The 26,486-nt window shown below is 49.9% G+C and overlaps 1 protein-coding gene across 2 annotated transcripts; it reads right to left on the reverse strand.

The window, feature by feature from the left end:
- Positions 1–672: 672 nt before the first annotated feature.
- Positions 673–26,474, reverse strand: TTLL4 (tubulin tyrosine ligase like 4). 2 transcript variants are annotated; one of them, XM_066322956.1, is made up of 20 exons: positions 26,245–26,474; positions 24,696–24,770; positions 18,155–19,423; positions 17,371–17,480; positions 16,882–16,945; positions 15,464–15,588; positions 14,959–15,069; positions 13,992–14,068; positions 13,158–13,352; positions 12,992–13,074; positions 11,774–11,902; positions 11,028–11,150; positions 9,429–9,527; positions 8,717–8,851; positions 7,847–7,984; positions 6,068–6,170; positions 5,307–5,517; positions 3,034–3,104; positions 2,361–2,443; positions 673–1,551 (listed from the first exon to the last, which is right to left on the reverse strand). In XM_066322956.1, exons 3-20 carry the CDS (start codon positions 19,360–19,362, stop codon positions 1,413–1,415), a joined length of 3,204 nt encoding a protein of 1,067 aa, XP_066179053.1. In that variant the 5' UTR covers positions 19,363–19,423; positions 24,696–24,770; positions 26,245–26,474; the 3' UTR covers positions 673–1,412. The 2 variants fall into 2 exon arrangements, with proteins under 2 accessions (XP_066179053.1, XP_066179054.1); XM_066322957.1 differs by lacking the exon at positions 24,696–24,770 and having other exon boundaries at positions 26,332–26,364.
- Between the last annotated feature and the right edge of the window lie 12 nt (positions 26,475–26,486).

Consider the following 26,486-nt stretch of genomic DNA (forward strand, 5'->3'; position numbering starts at 1 on the left):
CCATGGGGCCAGGCCCTTACAGCTGTGCTGTGCAGAGCAGCTTGGCTCCAGCCTCGCCATCGCGGGGGCTGGCAGCAGGGAAGGGAGCAGGCATCTCCACTTTCGGAGGCTATTTTCAGGTGCTGGAGAGAAGCCGAGGAGAAATGAGATTGTCACCAAGGAGACCAGAGAAACAGGGCCCAGCGCTGGGAAATGGTGGGCTGCGAGGAGAGGGGAGGGAAGGGCTTTCTGCCAGACCCAGGGCACACAGATCAGCACCTTCTCTGCACCCTGTGAACTTGCCCAAGCACCCAGCATTCACCTACCATACTGGGGGGACAGAACCCTGAACCAGCAAGGGCCAGCTCTGGGCACCCAAGCCTTCCTACCCCTCTTGTAAGGCTGAACCGCACTGTTCCCCTTGGCTAATGAACGATGCACAGGATAGTCCCTAAGGCATAAGGGAGACCACACACCAAAGCAGTTATGCTGGGAGCTGCTCTTCCATGCTGGGGGATATGTTTACCTGCCATAGGGCAGCAAGAATTACCCCCAGCTCTGGGAAGGACAGGGAAAAGTGGGGTGGTAGCACAAATCCTCCCTGTACCAGAGCCCAGTGAAGCATGGGAAGGGGTGAGCTTCCCACCAGACACAAAGAGGTCAGAGAAAATGAAGGCAGATGAGAACCAGGAGAGCAGTTGAATGTTAAAATTTAATAGAAATCCTTCAGAAACAAAGGGAAAATAGAGAGCAGACCCAGGAGAAGAGCACTGGCCTGCAGTCCATGCACACATGCTGCAGGGCACACCAGAGAGCCAATGGCCTTGAGAATGATGCTCCCTCCCCAGCAGCCCTACTGCCCCCACAAAGAACTGGAGCCACACTGATACCTGTGGTCTCTCTTGAGCTGTGATGTGCAATCCTGAGGTCTCCTGCAGGGCCTATTGCTGAGGGAGGGCAGGATGTTGGCACAGACATTCAGAAAGGATAAAACTGGACAGTTTCACTGTCCCAGGCATGAGGACTGGGGACTTATCTCCAGGGGCGAGGCTACAGCAGGGCAGGAGCAGACTCAGGTGCCAGCAACTCAGGACAAAGACACAGGCGAGCAAGGGCTCAGCCTGTGCTGACTGGGGACAAGAAGGGCAGGCTCAGCCAGCTCCACACAGCAAAAAAACCACCATGTCAGGCTTTAAGAACAGTCTAGGACAAAGGTCAGATAAGCCCCACTTCCTCAGGCTTTGCCACTTGTTTTAGAAACTGAAGTCTCACAGATTTCCTCTTTGGCCAGGAAAATGTCCCTCTCTACAATTAGCCCCAAAACAAATGTGCAGTGCAAGGGGCTCCCACAGTCCTTGTTCTACAGAGTCAGCTCCTGTCTCTTCCTTTGAGGTAGGTTGATGTGTCCCCAGGGAGGGACGGTGGCTGCTTGGTCACATCACCAGGGCAGTGTCAGAGAGGCAGCCAGCAGGTTTCTGGTTGGCTCCACCAGTGCACTTGAGAGGTAAGCTCTGAGTAGAGTTGGGCTCCAGGCATCTCGTGAGATCCTCACCAGCTGAAGGGAGGTATGTGCTGCAACAAAAAGGTGACAGTGAAGCTTCTTAAGGACAGTGAGAAAGGACCAAAAGGACCATGGTGCAATAATCATCTGCTGTATCACTACACATAGACTCAGAGATAGGGCTGCCAGGCTCACCTACTCCATCTCCCATCCCAGCCAGCACCAGAGACCCCAACAGGTATCCCAGTATCAGTGGGACTTCAGTGTCACAGCTTAGTCTCCCTGTCTGTGTGTAAACCCAACTCCATCTTGGCCTCAGCACAGAAACAGGGATGACCTTTTTCTTAGAACCGGAGACCAGGGGTGTGCCTCCCCTTCACTTTGGTTCACCCAGACAAACTCAAGTCCTCCACCTCTGCAGGAAGCTGTCAGCAGCCCAGCTTTCCTCAGGGAAGCTGGGAGAGTGTAACAGACCTGGAGGCCTCACTGTTCCCCCAGCCAATGCTGTGGCTGAGAGCCTCTGCTCACTGTTAACCACATCAGTGTCCACAGAAGTGATACAAGTTCCAGTGTGAGGAATATCTTGTCAGCATGTTCTGACCATGACAGCTCCAAGCATCACCTGATCTGGCTGTTCTGAGCTTCACTCCCATCTAAGCTGGGTGGGTGTACAGTGCCAAGAAGACATGCCCAGTTGCACAGACATCATGCCAGCCCCATCTGTTGGCTCTCCAGAGAGCAGAGGCTTCAGAGCCTGCAAACCAACCTGCTCCTCTCCCCTTAAATAAAGCTGCTTTTTGGGCTGCCAGTTTTCTACCAGGACACTAGTCCAAAAGCCACACTGTGAACACCACAAATATCACGGCCAGTGCAAACTCACCCCAATCTGCCCAGTTCCAGTTTGCTGAAGTCGTTTGACTGAATGCTACTCTTCTGGAAGAAGAACGACTTTGGCAATGACCACTGTGGGAGGAGAAGATGACAAGAGAATGGCTATTTAAGTTGTGGCAAAAATCCCTCAAGCCTGCTGTGCTTTGCCATAGGCTGCCCTAGCGAGCTTCAGCTAGAGCTGCCTCACCGCTGAGCATTGTCACTGCCACAAGACTGTTCCCAGAATAGCAAACAGAGCAATCTTTGCTCTCTGCCTAATGAATCCCTCTGCTGAAAGTGGGAGTAGAACATCTCGAGGTCAAAAGAGTGGGTTTCTCTCAGAGTAGCATTCTGCTGTAAGCCACAGGAGTGACAGACAGAGATGACTCCCTCACAGAGAGAAACAATGGGCAGGACAGGTGCCAAATACGTAGGGCTATGCCCAGTGCACCCAAGGATATTCAGATGCAAAATACTTGCAGATCTGATATACTGTTCATGACTTCATGTTTGTGGGAAATAGGGCAGCATGGGTTTTTCCAAACTCCTTGAGGCCTTGGCAAAGAGGGAAGAAGGCAAACAGGTAAGACAGGAGCCAGAGGAAGCAGAACAAGCAGGATCTCTTCCCAACTCTGTGCAGGTAAACAACCATCTCTGCCTACCTTACCCACAGTTATACGCACCATCTGGGCCAAATCTGTCCCTGCCCCAGTGTGGTACCCCTTGACACACCAGTTCTTCAGTAGCTCCAGACCTGGGAAATTACAGAAAATAATAAGTGAGAACGAACAGCCAGGTTTACAGAGAGTTAAGCCTTCCCAGCTCAGGGCATGCAAATATGCTGCACTGACCACACAGAACATGCTATGCAATAACTACTTGAACACGTGCCTGAGTGCCAGCAAACACGGGGTAAACTGAGGGCGTTCACCCTTTGTACGAGCAAACATCAGTGCGTGGGCTGCTGCAGTGCTTGCCTTCCTCCCAGGGAGCCAAGACATTCCTTGCAGCAGGCTCAGCGAAACAGGGAAACTGGGGCAACACAGGATTTGCCGAATTAGACCAGATTGGCTGTCCCCCTGAGCCCAGTGCCTGCTAACAGCAGCACCTGATTTGGGCTGCACTGGTGAAAGTTCCCACTGTGCAAATGTAGAGCAGCTTTGCTGTCATCGACCCCTTTCCCAGAGAAGGGCAGCTCAGGCAACCTCCTCCTTGCAAAGCACTGATCTGCTGCAGCATCCCAGTGCCTCATCTTATCCCTATAGGGATCCATCCAAAGCTCAAGACGCCCTGACAGAGGGGCAAGACTGGCACAGGCAGAGATCATCGCTGGTATGACTGGAAGGGACCGATCCTCTTACCACACACAAGATGTGGTGCTCCAGAGCACAAGCAAGGTCATTTTGAAGCAGAGCCATGTGTTCAACTGCACAGAACAGGCTCTACTTCCTCCAGGGCTTCCTGCTAGCCATCCCCACTACAGCCTAGTAACTTGCTTGTGGCCAACCCAGAAATATTGAGAAATTCAGGACTACTCCCATCCTGTTCTCTTTAGAGTCTTAGGGTCATACCAGAAGGCTAGGATGACTTGAGAATTAAGAACCAGCAGAATCCATTGATACTGTCCAGCTGGGATTACTGTGAGTTTCTATAAGATACCAGAAGAATCCTTGCTGTCCAAAGACTGTTCCTTGGTGACCTTTCAGCAAGCCTCAGAACCCTGTAAAATAACCCCCACATGTTGGGGGCCAAGTGTAGCAGGGCAGCTCAGATGCCTTTTCCTGGGTCTGTGCACCAGCCTGGGCTTTGCATCTTGCTGGCTAGGGAAAGAGGAGTGCTACATGAAACACAGGGGATCAGGAAGGGGATAGGGGGAGGGTGAGTTCTGCTCCGAAGTAAAGACCAACAATGAGATAGAGCAAATCTGCTCGCTTGGCTTCTTTGGGGAAGCTGGAGCACTGAACCAGGACCCTTGCCTGAGTGGTGAAGTTCAGGGCAGCACTTCAGTGAGGGTGATGACAGGATCTTTCTTCCAGTTGATGGAAGATCATCCAGCAAAGATATCAGCAAGGCAGACACATGCTGATAACACAGGCAGAGAAGGCTATGATGTTACCATCTCTCTGTGAAAGACTGTTACTGACCCCTTTGATACTTGCTTTAACACCAGTGAAAAGTGATAAAAGCATTCTTCCTTCTTTCTCTCCTTGATAGTCAGGTGAGGAGCACACATACAGTCACTGCAGTGGAGGACAAGCTCCTCCAGAAGCCTCTCCATCTAGATCAGATATTGGATGGAAAGTCTTGAGCCACAGTCTCTTTTTATTTTCTCTAACCCATCAAGCTAGACCTCACTGTCTCTCTCTCACAAATAGCTTATACTGCTGCCCTGATAGAGACAACCCTGGGTGAGAAGGAATTGGTCCAGCCTAGCTATGCTTCATTAAAGGACAATGTTTTTTATGAAAACACAGAATTGTGTCCTGAAAGGATGGAAATGTTAGCTAGATTTCTAGTGTTTATGAAAAATTTCCACTGGTACACCAACTATATTGCATCAATCAGAAAGCTGCAGGAAACCAGGGAATAGGCCAAATTTCTCCTTCAGAGATCACCTGTCAGGAGCAAAGCACAGAAAATCCAGCTGTTTCTCCCTCAAAACAGAGAAGAGAAACACAGTGAGAGGCCAAAGCTACAAGTTGAAGGCAAAATCCCTGTCTGCTTCATGCCCAGGGCACCTAGAAGTGCTGGTGCAGTGCGCATCAGAAACTCTCATCAAATCAGAGTAAGCTTTTTGTGATATTTGAAGCAGTCTGGGAAGGTAACACATTTCCTAGGGGTTAGTATGCAGGCAGGCAGCTCCCCCTCAACATGCATAGCTCAGAAGTCTCCCACGACTGCTGGCAGGCAGCCTGCCTGAGTCAGGTGGCTGTGCCAGGCTTTGGAAGGCAGTTACCTTTGTGTCTATTCAAGTAGTATTTGAGCTCCCACTGGGTCACCAGGATGTTAAAATATCGAGGCTGCTCGAAGAAGCGCAGGTACCGCATGGAGATGTGGCTGGGGAACACCCGCTCAAACTGCCCACGCCGGGAATACTCATCCTCTGTCTCCACCAGGATGCGAACATCATCTGGAGTCAGGATGTCCAAGACAGAAGAATAAAAATCCTGCAGACAAGAGGAATCCAAGGTGAGGGAGAAGCATCTCTCAAGCATAGGTCTCCACGTGTCTGAGATCTTTGATACAAAGGCCACAGGGAAACTGTGGAGGGAATCTAGGCTCAATGGTGGCACCAACACTGCACAGAACTGAAGAGAACACCAGTTCTGCAGCCCAGCTTCTCTTAAACACACTGCCAGGAGGCACACAAAGCCAGTGGCCACACCAACCCAGCATGGGGGTCAGCTAGCAAAGGCTGTAAGAACTGCACAGAGACATAAGAATTAACAGGCAGTGCACAGACTGTTTGGGGATTGGTGGGTAACGTGCTCCTCAGCACATGCCTATTTTAATGTACAGATAAGTCAGTGAGACAACAGCTTAAGCAAACCAAATTTATTTCTGACCAACTGTCTTGTAACCCACTGGAGCCCAAGTGCACCCCATCATGCAGCTGACCCCAGAGAAGAGCACAATCTGAAGAGGCATAGAACATGTAGGACTGGCTGGGTCATGGGTCTAGCATGATAGTGCAAATAAGAGGAGGTGGTTTTGTACCTGGTCAGGTATCTTCTGCATCAAGTAATAAGCCTTCTTCATCTTCTCTGCTCTCAAATGCTCAGATACTGGCTTGGGCTTCTCCTTCAAAGCACTCCCCAGACTGAGGACACAAGAGAGGCAATAGAGCATTTAAGTGGAGAAGACAAAGTCCTGTTATGGCAGAGCTGCTCCCAGCAACTTCTGAGAAAGTAATGACACCTTCATGAAAATGACAAAGTGGAGAGAACACTTTCTCCAAGGATTTCACTAATTCTGAGATCAGTGATGGATCCCTGGCCTTGTGCATCAGCTCAGAACCCAGGAAGTATGTGGGCAGGGAAACTAGGAGGACTCTGCCAGCCCCTCACTAAGACATTTCAGTGTTCCTTCACCCAAAAGGTTAGCCATCACTTCACACTCACACAGGATGCAAGAGGGTCAAAGACACACCATGATGTGATTCATGTGGCTCTTAGGACTTGAATTCAGCCACATGCCATGGGAAGTCCTGGCCTTTTGTACCGACTACCAACCATCTATTCTAAGAGCTAGCTGAACAATTTGGAGATGCCAGAACCCAGGACATACTTGTTGAAAACATTTTAAACCATATATCAACATAGCTTTTTTTCTCTGTGGCTGCAAAACTTACTAGTTGTGTGCAGATCCAAACAGGGAGAGCAGAACCTTGAGTCTGTGCTGCATGGTGCTTGGGTAACATAAGGATCTACTGGAATTCTGCCCATATACAAAAAAACCCCCTTCACGTGGTTCCCAGGGCAGCAAATACAGTTATACAAGCTTGCCTCTGGATGCAAGAAATCTGGTAATGCATCATCTGAACCATGTTAAGGATCCACTTAATCCCCTACAGGTCTTTCTGCAGACACCTGCCCTTCAGCACTTCCACTGGAAGTGGCAAACCAGCATGTGATCAAAGCACCGCAGACAAGCTGGTGAGAGCTCCCCATCTGGAACAGGCCCATGTTCCAAGCTTCTCCACTGAAGGCACAGGGCACTCAGAGGGCAAGAGTCCCATCTTTTGGCATGCCCACACATCACTGCATGCTGGTGCTTAACCCAGCAAGCTGATCCTTCAATGACATATGGCCAGCAGCCACTCTGCTGCAGAGAACAGACTGATTTCCTTCCAGCCATCAGGTTTGAAACCAGGATAAGCCCTAGCTCTGGTGAACCACAAAAGGGTTAGGTGCCTGGCTGGACACACACTCAGGAATTAGCATTCTGCAAAAAACAGCCATGTTAGTTGCGAAGTAAGACTGTGCACACCTCCACCCATAGGTTGGCAGCGTGTGACACCTGCAGTCCTGCCTAAAGAACTGATCACTTCAGCACTTGCAAAACAACAGGTGCTCCTCTTGCTCCAGGCAGCAGCATGTCAGTTGTGGTAGGTCAGAGGGTAAGCAGATCCAGCCTCAACAGAGCCAGCCAGTCCTCCCAAGCAAACAGAGAGGCAGTGAAACTTAGCATCATATTAGTTCTGGCAGGGGGAAGGATAAGAGAGCATGACTTGATGAACTGCAGAGCAAGCATAAATTATATTGGCCTCACTTCCAACTATGGACCTGCAGAGAGGCCATAAATCCCTCTGCCTTGAAAAAACCATGGGAAACAGATACTCAGGCAACGAGGCAAGTTCTTTGGACCCATAACTGAAGCACCAGCAAGCACAGACTCTCAACAGCTAGAAGCCAGCATTTGCTGGGCTCCAAGTAACCTCCCAGATGAAATACCTCAAGTAAAAAGCGTGCTTCTCTGACAGAGAAGGGGGCTAACCTGCAGGTAGAGCCATTTCTTGTATGTGTCCTTGAGGCCACACTGTCCATGCTGGGCAGAACAAAGCCAGCGAGGTTGAGGAGGTCCCGAATCATCTGGCCCTTGATGCTCACATCCAGTGGAGAGTTGGAGTGGAGGCTGCAGAGAGGAAGCATCACAGCAGCCTGAGTGCTAGAATGGAGGTGTCGAGCCCCATGGCCCTGAGATCAATCCCTGGGTTATTACTGACCATGATAAAAACACCAGCCTGCCCCTCACCTCATGAAACCAGCCATAAGACACTGACAGAAAAATCTTGACAATAGCTCTTTGAAGGTGGGGCTTCCTATCAGAAATAGTTAATTTTTCCATCTCTTCCCGAGTTTGCTAGAAATAGGCAAATCCATTCCCAGAGGGCTGTGTATTTGGCTCTGTGTACAGCTCATGCTCACCCACTCTTGCAGGCAGGAGAGGCCATGCTCGGTTACCCTGCAGCTCCTGGCCCTCCCCGCCCGCACAGCCGACACCACGCGGCCGGATGCCGTCAGGAGGCAAATGGTGCACGAGGCAGTGGAACTGCTGATTGCTTCTGCCCACGCAAAGAAATCTCTGCCATCATCCGTTCTGTTCAAGACACATTCTTCCTTGGCCTCCCTTTTTTAACATACTCCTCCCTGGCTCTAGCTGGAGCATGCCCAGCAAAGCTTTCTGAACTGCAGATGAATGTTGCTTTCGCAGACAGGGAGGGCTTTGATTCCTGCAATCTGGAGAGGGAGGCTTCAAAGCCCGTGGTCTTTTAGCACAGGCTACAGGGGACATTGCAAGCCAAACTGACTCTGTAGTAAAAGAAAGACTATTATCCACTCTGCTGTGGCTCAGAATATGCTTTACCTTGGGGAAATGTTGACTTCTAAGATCCAGGGCTTGAGTTTTTCATCCAGCATGATATCAAACCCAAACAGCTCATGGCAACAATATGGCCGGCGCACATACATCTTCACCAAGCTGTTCACATAGGGCTCAGAACTGCAAGCCAAGAAAAATTGCTTGTTTCCAACAATCAGACAGACAGCAGAGCTCTGGCTGTTCACAGCACATGTTGACAGTTCTGGAAGGGTAATGCAACCATGTGCTGTGGGAGCAGGTGGGCTGAGGGACCAACACAGGCCTGTGAGTTGCTGCTGCTTCACTATTTATGGAACCAGTACTGCATCCTGAGCATCCCTGCGGTGTCAGGTAGCCTCCACTTCTGAATACAGGATTTATCCTGCACCAGCGAGCATCTTCTCAGGCTCTCAGGCAAAGCAGAGGAGTGGGTGGCAAGCTGGGCAATTTGGGGTACACCACACCTTCCTGGCCTTCAGGTAGGTCAGGGAAATGTAAGGTCTATTTGCCGTAGTAAACTGTAGGCTTACTGTAGCTCCTGCAGCTACTGTTGCAGGAGCATAAATAACAGGATGAAAGGAGAGATCCACAAAGAAATACTGAAGCCAACAGCAATGATACTATTTCAATTAAGAGCAAAAGGACCAGGCTGAGAAGGGACTGGACAGTCAAAGGGGCCACCTCACAGACACACACAGTAAGGGGTGCCAAGACTCACGCAATGATGGTTTTGATAACGATGTCCTTAATCTTCTCCCAGATGGCCTCACTATTAACTCCCTTCTGGGTCAGGTAACTCCAGAGAGCTTTGAGTGCCCTGTGAGAGAGAAAGGAAAAGAAGTAGCTCTGTAGCCCCTTGCTGCTGATGGTGAAAGCAACAGAGGGGAACCCTGACAGCACTCTTTTCCCTGGCATGGCAATCCTCCTGACATCCTCAAACCTTTCAGTTCCTAGTTGCTGCTCTCCCCAGCCTGGCCCCTGGTTTTGAAGGCCCAAGCTACTAGGAACATGAATCTGTCATAGACTTCTCTCAGCACAGTCTCAAATTAGCGCATGAGCAAGGTAAGTCAGGCCCAGATCTTCAATTTCCTCCCCCTCCATGTCCTCAGCAAACCTCCCCTTCCTGCAGGCCTTCCCCCGCAGCACTACAAAGCAGCTCAGCAAGGATCCAGCAAGACCCCAAAAAGTTTTAGCTAAAGCCATTTCTCTAAGGCTTCAGAGATAAAAAAACATGGGTAACATGTGAAAAATGTGGGTAACAAGATGGTATGAGGGAGCATCTATGCTTTTACAGGAGTTTCCCACACCACACTGAGTGCTGTAAACTACTCTGACACTGAGCCAAGGATGCTCAGATATTTCTCAAGTGAGACCATGTGGCTAATGGCCAGGAATCCAAAGGTCACACTTCCTGCATACAAGATGGAGTGGATTACAGCCACACTTATCTTTAACATAAGAGCAGCCAGCTTTGACTTGCATGCAAGTATGGAAAACCCACACAATCCCACCCCCATGTAATTGCAACTGGTGAGAGGCAGCAGACCCTGCTAAAAGTCCCACTGGAGGAAGAAACCACTGTGCAGCAAGTCCAGGTTTTATCTGGCCACAGAAAAGCACCTTCTGCAACTCTCTTTGAAGTGCAGTAGCCCTGCCCAAGCTGAGAATTGAGAACTCTATCCTGCACTATTTTTAAAAGGGTTCAAACACCACCACAGAATCAGAGACAAGTTCCTAGGGCCTGCATCCATTCACCCATGGGACAGCAAGGAATGGGAACTCCTGCAACATTGCAGCCCTCCTCCCAAAGGCCTAGAAAGGGCACCACTGCTCCTATTCTCACTGAGTAGCACGTAAATTAACAGTTCTGAACCAGGGCTATCCCCTTCTCTGCCTCCACAGCAAAGTCAAGAGTGAAACGGGCAGAAGTTCCCATCTAGCTTATTTAAAAAACACTCATTCGATATCTAACAAAAACCAATCAAATTCTGCTTTAACCACATCCCATTGCCCCCACAACAGGGGAAGGGATGAATGAGCAGAGAGATGAGTTCAGCGTTGGAAGCAGGGAATGGCACAGACATAGGCAGGATGAACAGAACCTACATCTCAAGCAGCAGTGGACAGGATGAATCACAAGCCAGGAAGGCCATCCAGAGTCCACTAACTCATGCTAAAATCACTCTGTTCTTTCAGCTTCCCAAGTGGGTGCAGATGATACAGAAGGCAAGTTCAAGTTTTGGGTAAGATTACTGAAAAAAGTCTGATTTAATGGGAATTAGAAAGAGCTACCTTGTACCCTAAAAGCAGTACCTACCATTTGTGTCCCTGACAAGCAGTCTCATCCGAGTTGGATTTGTACTCTGTGTTCTTCTTATTCACACTGTAGTTGGTCAAGTGCATGAACTTGTTGCTGAGGCTGTCCATTGAGGAAGAGTACCTGGAGGAGGCAAGAGTAACACAAGCTGTTACTGACTGAAGTGGCTGTCCCAGGTCCACAAAAGAGACACAGACTTTGTTCTCATCTCAGACCACTCTCAGCCATCCACCACCCCGGCTGCCTGCAGCTCTCTGTCCCCAGACAACCCAGGCTAATGGAACAAAACATGAGACAGAACAGGCTGTTGGGACAGTGGAATGCAATCCCACTCTCACAGCATGTCCCCAAGAAATAGAAGCCAGAGCATCAGTGAGCAGAAGCACTGATGGAACTGCAGCAGCCTGAGGCAATACAATGAAAACTGGAAGAAACATCTCAGTTTCTGGTGTGCCAGCTTCTATGCAGAATAAAGCACAGACAACGTATTTCAAGAACAGCTTTACACTGAGCTGATCTTTCACTGGCAAGGTTGGATGAAGGCAGCATCCTCTCACATTCCTTTACAACAGCCACCTGCAGCGACCCCGTGTGTTTCCACACTGCTTCTTAAGTAAGCAAGATACAGCTTTAAGCATCACTCTTTTAGGTGATAACTCCCTCCTGCCCCAGACAGAGTGGGTACCACAGCTACAGATGCCTGGGCACCAAGGCAGCCCCCAGAACCACTCTCCTGCACAACCTACTTGCAGCTGGCAAAGCGAACCAATCCATCCTTGAATAGGTAGACCCTGAGAGGATCATAGCAAGTGACATAAACATAGATCCTCAGGTCAAACTTCTTCCCGCCAATGAGGTAGGGTTTGTGCAGGTATCTGCAGAGGGAAGTAAGCACATAAGGGTTATGATTTTCATATGCAGGAACATCTCTAATCCCCAGTTCATAAGCCGTGGCAAAAAAAGGGATCAATGCAGAAGCCTTTTTGCACAGCATTTCCAAGTTAATTGCATCACAGACAAAATGAGAGAAAGAGCAGCTCTCCCATTCACGAGGAGTTCCTGCAGCACATAAGCAGTGTTTCCTTCTGTTCGGTTCCATTTTGAAGATATTTTCCCCAGTTTTAAGATACAGTAGCTTTTCCACACCCACAACACTGATCACAATATTCAGGAACATCTAAGACATGCAGTACACCACAGATGGTTTTGTACAGTGAGCAGAAACAGTTGGGTATTTTAAACCAAATCGTTTGATTTTTCATCCTAGAAGTTCATGATTTTCCATAGGAAAGATTATCTCATTGCATGGAAAGGGGACAGGGAGAACTAACAAGCAAACACAACAGTTCTGTGTGCCAAACTCTGCAGTTTTCCTGCCCTCACAAGAATCTTCCAAGAAAGCAACCTCAAAGATGAGCTATTCCACTTTTCTGCAGAAGAGGAAGGAGACTGAATTTCTCTGTTATTTCAAGAAAATCCTTTGACTAACATCTACACACACTGAGGCTTTTACTGAACCATTCTAACTTGGATAAGAACAAATCTTTGACAACTGCCACCTCTTTCCTGGGATGTCTCTTCCCACTGTGCTTGTGTGAACTGGATAAGGTTGGTTTGTCTCCAAACATGCCAAATCCCAGACTACAGAGCAGTGTGAGCCAGATCACAGCAGACCTGAAGCTGTCCACCTGCCAGACAGAAGCTCCAGAAAGCTCATGAAATCAAGTTGTGTCTGAGACCTCAAATATCTACACAGAGACAGCAGCACTCCAGTAAGCTCAGCTGCAGCTGATAGAGCCAAACTTCCAGCAGCAGGACAACCAAGCAGTCTCCAGAGAAGTGACCAGATGCAAATCAGGTACTTCTGCTTTGCCACACAGTGGGAGGGGCCCAGAAATGGCCAGAGATACAAGACACTAAGAGGTCCCAGGCTGTGCGTCAACCTTGGTTTTATATTCACTCACCTTTGTACTAGCAGTGGTCTCCTTTTGGGAAGCTGGCTCCATTTGTGGATGACCTGGATACCAATGCCTCTTGCTGATGCTGGCTGCAAAACACAAAAAATAAAGGATCAGATCTTCTCCCTGCAGCTACAAAAGGACAGAGGATTGAGTTCTGCTTTACACCTACTGGTTTCACAATCCATTTCTGTCGGCTAGCTCCTTCCTCCCATGCTTTCCTGAGTAATTTGATGTCCTGGGGCAGGATGAAGGATTGAGGGAAGAAATTAAACTCCTTTTTCCCACAGCGAGCCTGCATCTTCAACAGGTTGCGCCAAAGACGGTCCTTCCTTCCAATTTGAAATGAACCAGGGAAGTGGTTTAGCTGGAAAGGAACACAGATGCTATGAGATTTCTCTGCTTCCCCATCTCCTTGTCCACCCCTTCCTGCTCCCTTGGCAGAGGATACATCCTTTCTGAATACAGTGCTGGGTGACAGTCTTTGCTCCCCTCTCAAGATTGCACCCAAACTGATTCCACCTACTCCTGAAGCTTTGCAGGGACAAACCATATAGTTTAGAGCATCACAGCTCTTCAGAAAATGCATGTACTTGTGACAGATACCAAAGCTTTGGTCCCTCACAGGTTCTCAAGCCATGAGCCCCACCTGACTGTTCAGTGATCAGAGTAAGGTACATGTCCTTCACTGCACGGGCAGTGAGGGCACTGTCCCTACCCCTCAGTTCTGCCAGAAGAAGGACTGCTTTAAGCAGCAATGACTGAATTTAGAGAAGCTCACAAATAAACACAATTTGGCTACAGCCTCAGTCTGTATAAGAGCCACCCTCACAGCAGAGATGCTCAGCCAGCTATGCCTGTCTCTTGGACTCCTCTCCCAGGTCTGGAAGGGCACTGCAGGGACCACTTGCACAGCAAACATCTGGCCCCGAGGGGAAAAACATCCAAATTGCTTCCACCACACTCTCCATGCACGTGAAGGAGGTCAGCCAAAAGCAGCCCCTACCTTTTGGTGCTCCCTGATGGCTTTGAAGCCAGGGGACTTCATGTGGTGGCCCCAGCAACCCAGCCAGTCATTGTTTTCTGCAGGAAAAACAGAAAAGTCCATGACTGAGTACCCTGCCACCCCTTTCAACCCACACTACCCCATCTCCTTGGGATAGCAGAAGTGTGCCAAGGATGCTGCACAGCTATAGAACAAAGCACTCATACTCATTACTGCAAAGCTGCCAAAGCATGGGCTGTGAGTGACATCCAGTTAACTAAGCGGGTCATATCCTTGCAAATATGACCGGTTGCAAGGCTGAAGAGGCAAAGGGTTAAAGGAATGCCTTTCATTCCCCAGCATCCTCACTTCTCTGCATTACAGCTGATAAATGAAGCAGTTGGCTGAAGAATGCTGCGCTCCTGAGGGACATGTAGGATGCCAAAACTTCTTAGGACTTTCTCTGTCTCTCTATAGTCCCAAAATAGTCTGTGCAGAGGTTTCCTGATACATGCAGGAGTCCCATAAATACTTCCAGGAGATTGCATTGCAGAGTATGAATCGTAGCTGCAAATGCTCAACGGTTCTCCTACACATCTCTTCTGTGACAAGTTTCCCAACCCTGAGAACTGTGGCTATGGTCAGAGAAGATATGGCCTCCCTCCTCAGTACATGGGCACAAGGAGCAGCAGTGCTGGGCCTAGAAATACATGAGGGCCAGCCTCCTCAGAGTGGCAAGCCAGGCTCACATCTGCCTCAGCCCAGAAGCAAGTCCTCGTGGTCCATGCCAGGAACAAGCCAAGAGGCAGATCAGACCCTGGAGGGACCCAGAGATCATGGATACTGCAGATCAGACAGGCAACAGAACCCAGCATCCTGCAGTGCCAAGGCTGTATGGCTTCCGCTTTGTTCTTTGCAGGAATTCTGCCTTCTTGTGTCCCTGAGCTGGAGGTAAAGCAAGGACACAACGTTGCCTCCCCCAACTTACTTTTGCTAACTCTGAAGTGGGATCTGTCAATAGTTTGCTTCACTATGTTAGGCGTGACTCTGCACATTTTCCATCGCAGCAGCTTCCTCTGCTCCCAAGGCAGCTTTTCCACTAGGAGGGTAAAAAAGTTAATGACTGAAGGAAAACAAACACAATACCTGGAGTTACTATAGCTGCAAAATTCTTATGGTTTGCTGCACAGGCACCAGGCCTGTAGACAGGGGTGCACAGCCATTGCTGCAGAATCATCATGGAGCAGAAGACTCCACAGCTGGGGGAGATCCAGGACACTGGAACATTTAGTGGCAGCCTGAGTCACACTCCAAACAATGGAAGCAACAGAGTTTACTGCAGCCATTTGGATCTCACAGCAGTGCTGGGTCTCATAATGGGAAGGATTAAGGGCAGCCACTGCCAGCCAGCTCCAGGTTGTGTGCTAGTACCCCTTGCTCCCTAATAATGGGTTGGCCACTCTCACCGTGTGTAACAACAGGCCTTGGCTCACCTGTCTCATCCCGAGTACTGAAGTAGATAGTTGGAGGCACATTAGGGAATAAACTGCAGACAAGAGCTGGTTTGAGCACTTTATCTTGAGACTCAGCAGGCTGGGTCAGGCACCCAATGCAATTCCTAAGAAAGATGAAAGAGTAGGCAGCTGGCTAAAAGTGAAAAGTAACAAAGGAAGAGGGAATCTGGAAGAACCTTAATCTGCATATCAGGAATTTGCACCATCATTGCAACGTGGTGCAAGCAATGGGCACTAAGGTCAGTAACTCAGTCTGCAGCAATGAGGGGGTGAGTGCAATGAATGCACAACCAAGTAACCACTGTGGGGTTTGTGATTTTCTGGGGCAAGGAGTGGAGTTTTTTACATGACAAACCCTATAACCTTGTCCAAGGGAGCAAGGGGTGGAGATTGCAATACATATCATTTAACTGTTGCAACCCTTGTGGTTTTGCTGTGTTACAGGGAAGAGGGATGGAGCTTCACCCACTGTATGTACAACTCACTGCAGCAATCCCCAGTACTTGGAAGGAGGGACAGAATTTGTAATATTTCTATTAAGGTCATGAAGTGAAAAGTAGGGTTTGCAATGTACATATATTCAAGTATATGCCACTGCAGCCAGTGGAAGAAGCCACACCAGAGCAATCCAATATGGAACAAAGAGCAGCAAAAGAAAAGGAACTTCAACATGCTATCACAAATCTCTTGGGCCACCTCTTGTCTCACTGAAGGGACTAAGTGTAGCTTGTTGGAGAAGAACTGGAGAAAAGGATGGGGGAAGAAGAGGTGTTTTCTCAAGGTCTTTGTTTTGTTTTTTGTTTTGTTTTTTGGTTTTTGGTTGGTTTTTTTTTCCAGCACTGAAATCAATAATTAAAAGTTTATTAATTGGCAAGGATTATATTGGTTAACATTCTCTGGCACAAAATTGGTTTTGTCCGCAACAAACTGAAGGCAGAAGACAGCTGCAGAGGCTTCAAGACCATGCCAGCACACAGCCTGCACAAAGAAGTGGTTAACATCCCTCCCCACTTGCTGCAAGAGGCATTTAGCCCAAGCACTGCTTCCCCCATCTGTCCCAGAGGCCAACCAGACAATCCTGCCAGAAACAGCTGCTGGGCCAGTTTACATCACCGCTGCAGGACTTTCACAACCACATGTGCACACCAAGAGCCCTGCAGCACCCTAAGGCTCAATACTTGCTCACAGAAAGCCTTGCTTGTCTCCCAGATTAGTGATGACATGATGGGAAGCAGCAAGTTGTCAGGCAGACAGCAAAGCCTGAGGCTTTGGGTGAAGAACCTTTTTCTAATATCCAACCTAAACATCCCCTGACAGAACTTCAAGCCATTCCCTTGGGTCCTGGGACAAGTCTAGAAAAATACACCAAGTTCAGTGCACTGTTTACAGCTACTAACCTGGATCCAGAAGTCACAGAGCCACTGGATGACACATCGGCATCAGAGGAAGCATCCGAGTCACCTGCAGGAGGGAACGAACTCAAGTTTGGTGTCCATGAGGAGTGAATGCACACAGTTAGTGAGGAAAGAGAAGAAACAATGCAGCAGGGGACAGAACCTTCCAGCTGCCCCAAATCCTTGGATCCTGGCTTTTGCCCACCAATTTGGGTCATAAAAACTGGGAAGGGAGCAGAGCTGACAGCCCTGCACAGAGAGGAGATGGGTACGTTCTGGAGAAGAACAGTGGTGAGCCCAAGCTTGCTCTCAGAAGGAACCCATGCAGTTCCTCCTTGCTGTTACATCACTTTTGGGTTCATATATACTGAAATGACAGCATGAATGTAAGACAGCAGGCAGCTGTGCTCACCCCCAGCTCCCAGATAGCTCCTGCTCTCCCCCCACACTGAGGCAAGGAGCACAGCCCCCCCGTGGGGAACCAGCACTCACTGTCCTCATATTCCTCTTGACTGCAGCTCTCATCCAGGCCATCAGGAATTTCTTCCTCTGCTTCATCCTGGGGGTGGCTAGGCTCCAGCAGTGACTTCTCAGCAGTAGTACTGGGACAAAGGACAGCACATAAAAAGGAATGGCACATGCTTTCTGGGGCCAAAAGCCCATGAGGCAGCATGAGATAATGTGGGCAGGGGAATGAGGGCACTGCCCTCTCCAGTGCTGATGTACAAGCACTCATCCCAAGCTAGCAAGATGGAGAGGCCTCAGACCACACTGAGAAGGAACATGTTCCAGAGCAGCTAGAAAGAAGAGGAACAAGGACACCCACTCTCAGTAGGAGAGCAGGAGCTCCATGTTCTCACACCCTTTCTATTCTGTCTCAGCTCTGTGTTCTTTTATGAACCCATGTTGCTGACTAGGAAGGCGTGGCTCAACAGCAGGCTTCATTCAACACATGTGCAGAGCCTAACACTGAAGACAGGGCCCCTAGCTGAGGAGAACAAACTAGAAATGCCACACAGTAACTCCTTGTTGTGGTTGAAACAGAAGGCAGAACAGCTTGGAGCCATCCCAAGAGCGGGTGTGGAGCTAGGGGTTGCAGGAAAGTGTCTCACCCACTAGGATTCTACAGCTGGGTTTTGCTCCAGGACACAGCCCATGGTTATCCTTATGACCACCTGGTACTGCCCACAGTGCATCCTCTCCCAACACACAGAGACACAGCAGCCAGCCTGGCACATCCTGCCACAGCCTCCCTCCTCCTCCTGCCTCTACTTACTTAAGCTTTCCTGGAACCACAGCTTGGGCCTGTTTCTCCTCCTTCTCCAGTTGGATGGTGGACACCTGTGCTGCCACTTCAGAGACGGCAGCGAAGGGCGGAGTCTCTGTTCCTGCCAGGCGGTCCCCGGCACACAGAGGGCTCGGCACACCCATGGGACGGCAACCGGTGCTGCAGTCGGGAGCGCCGGCCCGCAAGCCCAAGGGATGGACACTGATCTGCTGAGTGGGGCCACCGGCATCACAGGTGCCTGTAAGGCTCGAGTTACTGCTAAGGCGATGGGTGCCTAGCTTCACGTTCAGGGGAGCGATGGTTTCCTTCCGGATGATCTGCACTCCAGCATGCTGCCTCCTCCTGCTGTTCTGATTGGACAGGCTGCCCACATTCACAAGGCCAGAACTTTCGAATTGGCACCCAAAGCCTCTGTGTGTGGCAGCCTGACTAGGGAGCTGCTGCAAAGCCTTAAAGAGGCTCCTCTCATGATCCTTCTCTTCTGAGCTGTGAAGTCTCCCCTTAGCATCCCCCAACCAGCACTGGTCCTTCCTGAGGATCACACGGCTTGGCACAGGGGTAAGAGAGGGGACTGTGTTTTGCTCTGACAAAACATTGCTGTTTGTCACTGCTCTGTTGATCAGGCTGCTAGAGAAGCTGTCCCTATGGTCCTTGGAGTGGGACCATGAAGCAGCAGGAAAACTCCAGGTGTTTTCCACCTTTTTCATCTTCAGTGACTGCAGAAAAGGCACTTTAGCACTGCTTGGCCATAGAAAGGAGTTGTTATTGAGCACTGATCTACAGGAGCTGGCAGCCTGCTGACCTGAGCTGAGGGCAGAGCCTTTAATCCCAGTTCCAGAGCGCTCCTCTGCCAGCAGGCAGGGCTCCATCAGCACAGAAGACATCACCCTTCTTGTGACAGAGCGAGTGTCTGGAGGGCTTTGGAGGCTATCTTCAGTGGGATGTGCATGGCGTAGTGATGGTGAGCACAAGAAGCGGGATTGCTGCAGAGGGATCCCTGAGGGCAGCAGGATGCGATCCTGGAAAGCACTCACATATCTCTTCTCTAAATTCCAGACGGGTTTCGCCTGCTGCTGAGCAAGGCACCAGGCCCAGCAGGACTGAGGTCTTTCTGCCGGAAGGGTGCCTGACTCCAGCCCAATGCTCTTCTGCTGCTTGGGGCTCAGATTAGCATGGTCTGGTCCTGCAGACGCCATGTAGAGCCATAGCACGTGAGGCACAAGGGCGTCAGTCACCTACAGCAACATCTTTGCTGGCCTGAAACAAAAGGACAGCATGAAAGACACTGCTGCCCTGTCAGGGCACAGCACCCAGCCCAATGCCACATGAGGAAAGCAGAGTGAGCTGCTTTTCCTGCAGGACAAAAACCACATCTCCCATTTACTGAGCTCACCAAGAGTCTCCCAAGACCAAGTCAAAGAATGGTTGGCATCTCACATGAAATCAGAGGATGCAGAGAACAATGTAAAGAGAGCCATCTGCAGGAAAGCTTGTACCCTGCAAACACGCAGGCGTGCCTGATTACCAGCCAGGGCCATGGAGTAGCAGCCCCAGCACAGCCACCCTGTCTGCAACAAGAGGCTGCCTGCCTGGGACCCACAGAGTAGCTGGAGCTCACTCCTCCAGATCTGTGTCTCCAACATCACCCTCCTCACTCCGCCGCAAGCCCCAAAACGTCTGCTTTATTTTTTCTCCCTGCTTCTTAAAGCTTCAGCTTACAACGTCACAGAACTAGGTGAGAATCTGAGCCCTTGCTTTTAAAAGGAACATACTGCTCACTCTTGTAGAAAAGCTCAGTGAGGGCTAAAGGCTTCCTATAAGGCTCGGGACTGACAAGGCAGCAAGAAGCAAATGCAGGGCTGTTCTAACATCAACACCTCTGTTTCCAGCAGAGCTTGGCAGTACTGTGCACATAACATTTCTCCCCACTGCACTCCTACAGAAAAGTCTCCTGCAAGGAGCAAACTGGCAGACCACAGAGGTGCAGATGTAAGTGTCCTGAATCTTCCTAGAATGAACTATTGCACCATACCTGCAACATTCTCTTGCCTGAGGAGAAGGGAAAAGAGAAAACAAACCACTAGCCAGTTATTGCTTTAACCACATGCCTGGAGGGCCTCTGGATACAGCTGCGATAAGAATTTGTATTCCAAGCAGGCTGGCTGGTTCTTCTACCTTCCAGCTCTCACATGCTTGCATGTTTAAAAAAAAGTATAAAAAGAATGACAAACAGTGCATCAACCATCATACTCTTCCTTTTCTTGCCATACACATACACACTCCTTTCTCACCTGAAAGACAAGCCTCAGATGCAGCAGTTAAAGTGTAGCTTGGAGACCCTGAGGTTGCTCTATAGCACCATCACAGCAGCTCACACCACAACAGCGCTGGGTCAGACAGACCTACACCTGCCATAACTCAACCTATGAATCAGCTCCAGCACACACCTGGTCAGCAGCATCTCAGCCAGAGGGTGTAGGAGATGGATCATCCCATGCAGGATCCCATAGGAGTTATACGCTCTCAAGGAGAGCTGCTACCCTACCAAGCTCTTTAAGGAAATATAGAAGGTGCCAAGTCCATTCCATGCCCAAAGGGCTGCATTGCTTGTTAGTGCTTGTACAGTCAAGCTGAGAACTCCTGATGAGGACAGGGTGCCTGCATTCCAGTGGGAGCTACAGCCCAGAGGGGCTCCAAGCCTCAGGGAAGAGAATCCCAGAACTGAGATGTACAACACTATTCCATTGCTACCCAATCTGCCCCCAGCAGCAAACCTGGCTGTGTTGTGACATTCACAGCGATTAGCACAGAATGAAGGAGCTGTGGCTCAGATGCCGCCACCTGCCCAGCTCAAATTTCCACCAGTAAATAAGGGAGTGGAGCTTGGCTTCCACACGCTGCCCGCCCCCAGAGCCACGCAGCTCACAAAGCACACTCAGACCACAAAGTGACCCCAGCACATCAGTGAGCATAGGTGTTAAAGAGCAAATTAAAACCCAAGGAGAATGAAAGTGTTCCTGCCTAGAGGGTCTGTCACTGTGGCATCACCATGTGCGCTGCCAGTTTGGCCATGGCCTGCACTCTCACCAGGCTGTGAATGACCTTGTAAAACCAGCCCGAAGTGAAAGCCATCTGTACCTCATCTCCACCCGGCTTTACAGCTATCAGTGGATCATCCTGCTGTAAAAATAAAAGTGATGTGGCCTAATGAAGCTGTAACAAGGGCTGTGAATCTTACAGTCAGCTTATACACAGGTGTGAAAATGCCAGCAGAAGCCCTGTATGACCCTGATCGGGAGTAAGTGACAACAGTAGCACAGATGTGACTGACACAGACACGGGGGTACTGCTGACAGCTGTGGACACCAGGGTGGAGGTCTGGCCGTGGCACAGCCTTAGCTAACACTGCCTGGAGCCCAGTCCGACAGTAGCAGACAAAAATGTGCTGAGATTGCCCCTCTCCCAAGCAGTTTTGTCATGGAGTTGCAGAAGAGTCTGGACCAGCACAGGGGAGAGGTGTGCAGGAAGCAGTGTCTGCATAAGAAAGCCACTTTAGTACAGCTTTTAGGTAAAGCCTAGGTTGGCCAACAGCTACTCACCATCACTGTTTCCCTGTGGAGACACTGGAGCTCAGAGACAGGGGCAGGAGGGGCAGGAAGATGAAAGGAAGATGTCCCCACAGGGGGCAGGTCAGGATATATCCAGACTAATAGCACCAGCCCATGCTACCTGTCCTTCCCCCCATTCACATCTCCTGCATGCCAGCACAACCAACTCTAATGTCCACCCGAAAACTGTCTCCCATCCTTACTGCAAGGACAGCTTGACAAAGCAGCTGCTGAGCATCCAGGAGACCTGATGGAGAGAGGCACCTTCACATGCCAGGCTGTGGTCACAACAGGAGAGCAGCTGCCACATCTCTGTAGCTCTGGGTAGGAACAATGCCACTTGCCCCATGGTAACCAGCTGGGAAATTTTCCCTTTATGTTTAGTTCAGTTGGAGTTTTGGGATGGACGAAGGTCACAGCTTGATGCAATCCCTGGTTCTGCCAACGCAACTCTACAACAAAGGAGCTGGAGTCTGTTCTGCATCTCACAATGGCAATAAAACTCTTGGAATTTTATTGTAGAAACATAAGCTAGGAAAGGCTCTGGATGAACTGGCCAGGCTGGAATTCAAACCCAACCAAGTAATTAATGGATTTTGGCTTGGACTTATTGACACACAATACAGAGGCCAAAGCTGTCACTGTTGGAGTGACTGTACAGCTGCACTTGCTTACAATTATTCTGCCAGCACCTTTTATTGCCACACAGCTCGCTTGCAAGTGTTGGGACATCAGCTGGAGCACTGCCCCAGCCTGTACAAATGACACATCATAAGAGCACAGGGCCAATACACAGCCCAGACTCTGCGTGCCCCAGTATGCATCAGTCAAAATCCTTTCTTCCAGCCGGAGCCCCACTGCAGCATGTGCTCCTCTAATGAGTGTGGCAGCTCCTCACAGTCCTGTTCCAAACAGGAAAGGACAAGACCTTAAGAGCCTGGGTGTGCACATCATCCCACTGTTAGAGGAGTTTGGCTGTGGAGGTTATTTTAAGTGCAGCTCAGTGACACACTTAAAATAACAAGAGCTTGTAAATGTATGCGCTGCAAGCTGACCTGATAATGTGTTGTCAGCCACACACAGCCTAAAGTCACAAGGAGGAGAGATTAGACAACAGCAATTGCTATTGTTTTCTATGCCCTTGCAGGATGAATAGTCTGTTCTTTTCTTTATGATTAAAAGGATAACATTTTTTTCTAAATGAGACCTGAGTTCATACCAAGTTCCTCACCCACAGCTATGGGACTTTTGATTTAGGCTTGAACAAGCAACTTAACAACAATGCAAAACAAACAGGTTTTAAAACCAATATACATTTCAAAATAAGGGTTTGTATCCCTTCAAAAATTTAAAACTTTGAAAAAGATCAGAAACACTGATCTGAAACCAACCGAGCACCTAAAACTGCTCCAACAGCTGGTAGCTAGGTACAAAACTGTGTTTCAACAGCATGGAAACAGCCCTCTCTCCCCTACATCAGCTCCAAGAAGCAAGTGGCCTCAAGGGCAGTCACACACCAAGCCAAAGCACCTGAGGCCACCAGCAAGTTCAAACTGAAGAGCAGAGGGTGTTACTGGCCACAATTTGGCTACAAGGACAACACAGCTCAGAGCCAGCTTGGCCACTGCAGAAATGCAGTTGGGTGTAACAGCCTGGTGAGCTGCTTTGCCGCAGAGTTAAGCATCACTGTTCCCTCTCAGCTTCAGTATCATCGCTGCAGAACCACATTTTGTGTGCAAATCCAGAAGATGACAACCAGCTTCTGTCCTAACCAAGACATCAAGTTTTTGCTTGGCCACTTGAGTAAAAAAAAACAACAAAAAACCCAAAAAACAAACACTCAACAACAAAACCCAACCAACATACCAAAAACAAAAAACCCACAAAAACCAACCAACCAACCACAACAAAAAAAACACAATAAAACCAACAAAACAAAACAAAACCCAACAAAACCCATTGAGAACTCAACCTCTGCAAGGATGCATCAGCAAATTCCACCAGCATCCCAGGATTACATTTGTGCCAGGGCTGGTCATTTCCATTCATCAGCTGTGGTGCTGAACTCCATACTGAATAGAGGAACTATGAGGAGTGTATGGCTGCCCAAAATTACCCTTTACCTAAGCAGAGCACTGCCCTGCAAGAGAAACAGAGTAGCTCAGGTGTGTGATCCTGTTCCCAAGGTGGAGGCAGACCTCAAGGACAGCAGGATGCTGGATCAAGCCATGGGAGAGCTGCAATCCAACCACCACCTCACCCTGCACTGCAGCAAATGCTTCCCTCCATGCACACACAGGGTGGGCTGGGTACTGAAGGCTCATGTGTTTGACTCCAGAAGAGACTTTCCCACCACTCTAAGGGCATTGAAGCACAGTTGCCAGACGAGGTGAGGAACTCTGGCACAGTAGGCAGAAAATCCAGCGCTGTAGCTTCAGCGCACCAGGGACGCCTAAAATAAAGGGCTGGCTCTGTGCTCACCCGGGCAGAGCTGACCTGGCTGTAACCAGACAGCGCAGGGGCCACAGCAAAGGGCAGAGCATGGAGTCCCTATCATTATCAAAGGATATCAACTTTTCTCCCTGGCAGATTCCCCAGGGCCTGAAGCAGACGTAGTGTACAGTGACAGCGGATAATGCAGCTCTGTTTCCCCAGCAGTGAAGCTGGCAAGTGCGTGCCCTTGCCTCCATCCGATTTGTATTTTTTCACCACATGGGCAACAGAGGCAGTTGTACTGCAGCATAAACAAGTGTAGAGAAACAAGTCTGGGTGAAAAGCAACAAAGCTAAACCATGAGGTGTTTAACAGCCTTTCACCAAGGAGGTCTACAGCCCATTCCTGCAGATCCAAACTGAAGGGACAGCATTTTCAATTAAGCTTCATGACAGGAGAAAAGGCACAGGTGAATAACATGGCAAGACCTGGGAAGAGTGTGGCCACCAGTGTAGGATCTGAGGGCAGTCAGCACAACTCCATCTGGTCTTAGGCAGACTGGCCTTTAGTAGAAAAATAAAACTAGAGGATTTGGAGTGAGTGAAACAAGTATGAAATATCAACACATAGCAAGGAGACAGGAACTCCCCAATTAGTTCAAAACACATAATTTCTTAGTCCATCTTCTGTTCTTGATAATTTTTACTGAAACATATCTGCAATTGCAAGAAAATGTTCCCAGATTTGTCCTTCAGTATGTGCTGAGGACTCTTCAATACCCTGACAGGGCTGGGAAAAATTCTTCTGAAGACACTGCAAAACCCTCACTCCAAACAGCAATCTCTCAGGACTCAGGAGTGGAGAAGAAACAGAGACTGAAGGTGAGAAGCTGCCAAATACTCCCAGACCTGATGCACGGCAGGAACCTGGGAAATGTCAAGGAGTGGCACCCAGCCAGGCTGGTGCAGCAGCCAAAGCCCCCAGCCTGTGTCAGTGATCTGACATCTCCACGCAGGCGCTGTTACCTGTAGGGGATGGTGACATTTGTCCCCTCAGCTCCTCCTTGAAATGCGATCCTTGCAGTGCTGAGAAGTACCCCTAGACTGAGGTGTGGGAAGGAGCAATTGTTATCAATTAACTTTACCTAACACAAAACAATTGTAGCAAAAGAGCAACAAAAGGAAAGACAAGTGCTACTATCTGCTGGGTACAAACAGTAAGAATTGGGGAAATATTATTATATAAAACTGTAATAAGGCAAACAATCCACTGTAAACTCCCCCAAACTATCCAGGAGTCACTAGATGTCATCTGCCCATTTGGTGAGGAGAACACCGCAAGAAAGACAAGCCTCAGGGAGTCATGTAAGCAGAGTTTTGATGTGGAGCTGTGGGGCTGAACTCTGCCTCCCATGAGAAATCCACAGCCCAGCTGCACAGGAAGACAGGAGGCTGGCACAGTGCCACAGGGCTTCCCCACGTCTTTGCTCCTCACTCCCTGCCCAAACCTTGGAGGCATTCAGGAAATACTCCAGGCTTGTCTCAACTCAGCTCTGTCTTTCATCTTTCAGACTCAACGGCTCCTTTTTACAACGCAAGAGCATCCGAGCCAAGACCCCAATGAAAGGGTGGACAGCTAAGATGTCCCGGCATCCCACCTGGGCCTGGTCAATCCCAGCGCCATCCTAATACGCCAGGTACCGTTGGAGAAGCTCCCTCGGGCCGTGGGTGGCTGGGGAGCCAGCCCTTCCTCCCTGCCGCTCGCCCAGGGAACATCAGTCTCTCGTTTCTCCAAGTGAAAGGCTTTGAAGCCGAAGGTTCTACCAGGACGCTCCTGAGCGCGGCCCAGGCCGCCAACCTCAGCATGTCTCGCCATAGAGCGCTCCCGAACCACCGCCCCAGTCGCACGGGGTCACAGGGCAGGACCACGGCGAGCCCCGCGAGGAGGCCCGGGGTGGAGCGAGGTGCCTCTTCGGGGCACGGGCTATGGGGCGGGGGGGCCGGAGAGGCAGCGAAGGGGACCACGAGCCCTATGCACCAGTGGGAGTACTCTGAGAGTGCAACCCGCAGAGACACGCGGGGAGCAAAGCCCCGGCCCAGAGAGCGGCAACACGGCCATACTCACCACCCACCCGGGCCCGCCGGACCCGCCGCCGCCGTTACCATGGGGAGCCGGCGGGCCCACGTGACTACAGCTCCCGGCAGCCACCGCGCCGCGGGGTGTATTGGTGTATTGCCCCCTGGCGGCGCGGAGGACCCGGCGGCGCGGCGCAAGGCACG

This window comes from Sylvia atricapilla, chromosome 7 (genome assembly GCF_009819655.1).
Source record: "Sylvia atricapilla isolate bSylAtr1 chromosome 7, bSylAtr1.pri, whole genome shotgun sequence".
Taxonomy (NCBI): Eukaryota; Metazoa; Chordata; class Aves; order Passeriformes; family Sylviidae; genus Sylvia; species Sylvia atricapilla.

Excerpts from the sequence above, each read along its gene's own strand:
- TTLL4 (XM_066322956.1), bottom strand. The coding sequence starts at position 19,362 with ATGGCGTCTGCAGGACCAGACCATGCTAATCTGAGCCCCAAGCAGCAG. Across the intron at positions 14,069-14,958 it reads CCACTTCAGAGTTAGCAAAA|AAAACAATGACTGGCTGGGT; the intron begins GTAAGTTGGGGG and ends TTTTTCCTGCAG. Across the intron at positions 13,353-13,991 it reads CCATCAGGGAGCACCAAAAG|CTAAACCACTTCCCTGGTTC; the intron begins GTAGGGGCTGCT and ends GTTCCTTTCCAG.